The sequence below is a fragment of the Palaemon carinicauda genome, chromosome 6 (genome assembly GCF_036898095.1).
Source record: "Palaemon carinicauda isolate YSFRI2023 chromosome 6, ASM3689809v2, whole genome shotgun sequence".
Lineage (NCBI taxonomy): Eukaryota > Metazoa > Arthropoda > Malacostraca > Decapoda > Palaemonidae > Palaemon > Palaemon carinicauda.
In genome coordinates, this window is record NC_090730.1 from 51474405 (window position 1) to 51478092 (window position 3688).

General features: G+C 43.8%; 1 protein-coding gene across 1 annotated transcript; it reads right to left on the reverse strand.

Annotated features, from left to right (window-relative positions):
• Positions 1 to 1200: 1200 nt before the first annotated feature.
• On the reverse strand, positions 1201 to 1854 carry LOC137642990 (uncharacterized). The gene has a single exon (XM_068375848.1). It carries the CDS (start codon positions 1852 to 1854, stop codon positions 1201 to 1203), a length of 654 nt encoding a protein of 217 aa, XP_068231949.1.
• Between the last annotated feature and the right edge of the window lie 1834 nt (positions 1855 to 3688).

Sequence of the window (3688 nt, forward strand, 5' to 3'; positions counted from 1 at the left end):
CCTCCCTGCCAAGGGGCACGGGGAGTGATGAATTTCCAGGTCAGGTTATGGGAATATTTAAACCCATCAATTACAGGGTGATGCATAAGTTCAGTTAGAAGAGTTTGACCAGCTTGGAAAGTGGAAGCATTATCAGAGACGATACAGTTTGGCATACCAAATCGAGCGGCAAATCTGCGCACTCCTTGCACAAAATCGATGACCGTTAACGAAGTTGTGACTTCTAGGGCTACGGCTCTGGTTGCTACACAGGTGAAAAGCAAGATGTAAACAAAATCTACTTGTGAATTGTATACCTTAAAAGCTCCAGTGAAATCTAGGCCAGTTACTCGGAAGGGCACTCTTGAAATGAGGCGATTGGGATGATACTGGGCTAATGGAGGCATTGGGTACGGGGCTGCTTGCACCTTCCGGCAATGGATGCAACGGCACCCAAATTTTCTTGATTTGCTGCCGCATTTGGGGAACCCAAAATTGTTTACGTAATTCAACAAGGAGTGTTGAAGTATTACAGTGCAGCAAACGTTGATGCCAAAATCTGACGATAAGTGTCCAAAGGGCACAATGATGTTCCAGCAAAAGGGGATCTACATAATCTAATTCCACGGGGGCATTACTGAAACGGGAACTTATTTTGAGAAGACCTTGGTTATCCAGGTAAGGTTTACGTTGGCCAATGAAAGCTCGTTCGTCCGAGTTGAGACGAACATCTTCACCTTGCACTTGCTTCAGAATGTTAGGATAACTTTAAGCCTGGGAACAAATCAACATTACTGTTAAGGGTGGAAGGTTAAATTTATTGGTTAGATTAGGGCAACGTTGTGACAAGGGTTGTATCCATTGGGGAATTAAATGAAGGAGTGCAGTGTAGCACTTGATCGCGTCGTTAAGGGAGCTGTAATGATCAAACAGTCGTACTACCAGGGGATCAAGCCGAATAGGGCATGTACATATCTCCGGGTTAATAGAGAACCTGCTTTGATCGGGGTACTTTGAAGGGTTACTGAGCCAAGGAGGGCCTTGTAGCCAAAATTCATTCTTAAGAATATGCCTGACAGCGACACCACGTGATGCCAGGTCTGCAGGATTGCTATTAGTGGGGACATGCTTCAGGTTAAGATGACAAGTTAATTTAATGTTGATTATCTCCTCCAAACGGTTAAGGACGTAAGGGGAGTTACTTTTAGAGTTACGGACCAACTAGAGGGCAGTTGAAGCGTCGTACCAAACAGTGACCGAAGCGTATATGCTAGGGCGCAGTTCTGACAAGTGTTTGGCTAAACGACAGCCCAGTGAGAGCGCAGTTAACTCAAGTTTGGGAATGGTAAAACCTTCATCCATTTCCAACATACGTTTATGGGTGACTCGGGCTTTAGCCGTAAGGAGGCGAGAATTACCTTCCTGGGTGACTATATAAGCAGCTACTCCAAAAGCGAGCTTGGAAGCATTGGCAAAAATGCGCAATGCTGGTTGACTGCCATCATGCGCATTACGAGGGGCTTTAATTTGTTCAAGACCTTTGTACCTTTTCATGATATCACTTAGTTCTTGAACAAGCTCAGGGTCAATAGGGGTGTCCCAGCCCTCGTCAGTCATCCACAGTTTTTGAATGAAGAGTTTGCCTAGATTTGTAACTGGAGAAATAAGACCAATAGGGTCATAAATGGAAGAGAACAAGGACACGGCCTTTCTTTTAGTGTTGATGTGGGAATGACTTATCTCTAATTCAGGGGGTAATTTAACATTCAAGGTATCATTAACAGTATCCCATTCAAGATCGAGGTTATCATGAATGCCTCTTTCTGTGAAATCGCCGTTAAGAGGGGCATTAGTCGTCCTTTTGGCTAACGGCATGTTAGCCTTTAACATAAGTGCCTCAATGAGGGGCCTCTCACTCAGAATGTCTTTGGGGCAACATAACAGCGTTGAAAGTTATCAATATAGAAACTGGTTTTGAGTGTCGACGCCAATCTACTGGACTGAGTGTCCAAATGATGTTGGATAGTTTGGTTAAACAAGTGGGGGCTCAAGGTGGCGCCAAACAGAACGACTTTAAATTGATATGCGACGATCCTTGTCATTTCTGTATCATCAAAGAAAAGAAAGCGACAGAAGTCTCTCTGTTCTGGCACAATCTCTATGCGAAGAAATGCCTTGGAAATATCTGCAGTTAAACCAACGGGCTTCTCACGGAACATTAAAATTGTTGATTGAATCTTCGATGCAAGATTGGGTCTCGTGTACAGAGAATCATTCAGAAAAGGTGAATTTGCGTTCGACCTCTATGAAGCGTTGAAGACAATATGCATAGGGGTGGTGATTGAATTCTTAACTACGGGATGATGCAGTAAATAATGTACTTTTCCATCAACAGGGGTGCCTAAGGGGACAGGCTCAATAAAGTTGTCTTTAAGAAACTCATCCAGAATCTTACGGTAATCAGTAAACAATTGGGGGTTCTTTGATTTTTTGACTGACATGAGTTGGGCAAAGGCTCTATCATAATTTGAAGCGGGACTCTTATCACTTTTGAAAGGTAGCTGAACAACATACTTTCCAGTTTTGTATTGGGTAGTTCTCTTGAAGAGATCAACTGCTTTCTCTTCAAGATGGCTGAAGGGTTCTTTAGTGATACCAATGGTGTCAAGTTTCCAAAGGTTTTCAAGGGGCGGGTTTATAGTCATAGGCGAGTCAACATCAATTTGGTTAATGGTAATTGTGACTGCGCTGACATCTCTTGAGTGTACGTCAGGACGTGACCAATCAGGCAGCTCTCCCCATACCACGTAACCGGCGGAGGTGCTAAACAGGTTTACACCTTGGATATTATGGGTACGCTTGAGGAGCCTGGGAAGATAATCGGCACCGAGAATGATCTCAATACCGGCAGCATTATCATCGGGACGTTGATCCGTGAGACGAATTCCATTAGCTTCTAGCGTACGGACAGTACGGGTGTAACCAGGCGTATTGATGCCTTTACCTACATTGGCACTAACAATAGCCACAATCTTATGTCTCCGTCTGCCGATTTTCATATTAAATTGTACTAGATCAGAACTATTAGCGGGTTCGGTACAGTTAAATGAGTTAAGCTGGTACACCATCTGTCCAACAGGTTTAAGATTTAATGATTTAACAACATTTGAGTGCACTACGTTGTGCCCCACAATCTAGAAAAACTCTTGTGGAGTGTTTAAATTTACCGGAGACTAATTCGGCAGTGAAAGTCGGTAATGCGACTGGGGTGAGGTCATTAGGCTCAACACACGTGGTGTTGTTGCATATACAAGAAATTTGATTGAGGTTTACCGCAGGGGTATTGATACTGGGAGGGATAAGGGGTTGCATGTCAGAGGCGTTATTAATGGAAGGCCTAATGAGGTCTAAGGGGTTGGGAGTTAGGGGTGTTGTTAGCAATTCCACTAATGGGTTGGATGAAGTGGTTGGATACTGCAAAGATATTTGGGCATACAGGCATTTTATGAGCCAGCTGACAGTTAAGGCAAGCAATGGTTGCATTGCAATTGCTGGCAAAGTGTTGAGTGGAAAAATGTTTTGTGCAACGATTCATTTCTCGCAACCTTGATATCCTACTTCTTGAATCGGGGAAATGGGGACATTTGGATTGCACGTGGTCACTATTGCCACAAAAAATACATTTACCTCTAACTGTCCCGCTACTGGG

Coding starts and splice junctions, on each gene's coding strand:
- LOC137642990 (XM_068375848.1), bottom strand. CDS start 1,854: ATGCCGTTAGCCAAAAGGACGACTAATGCCCCTCTTAACGGCGATTTC.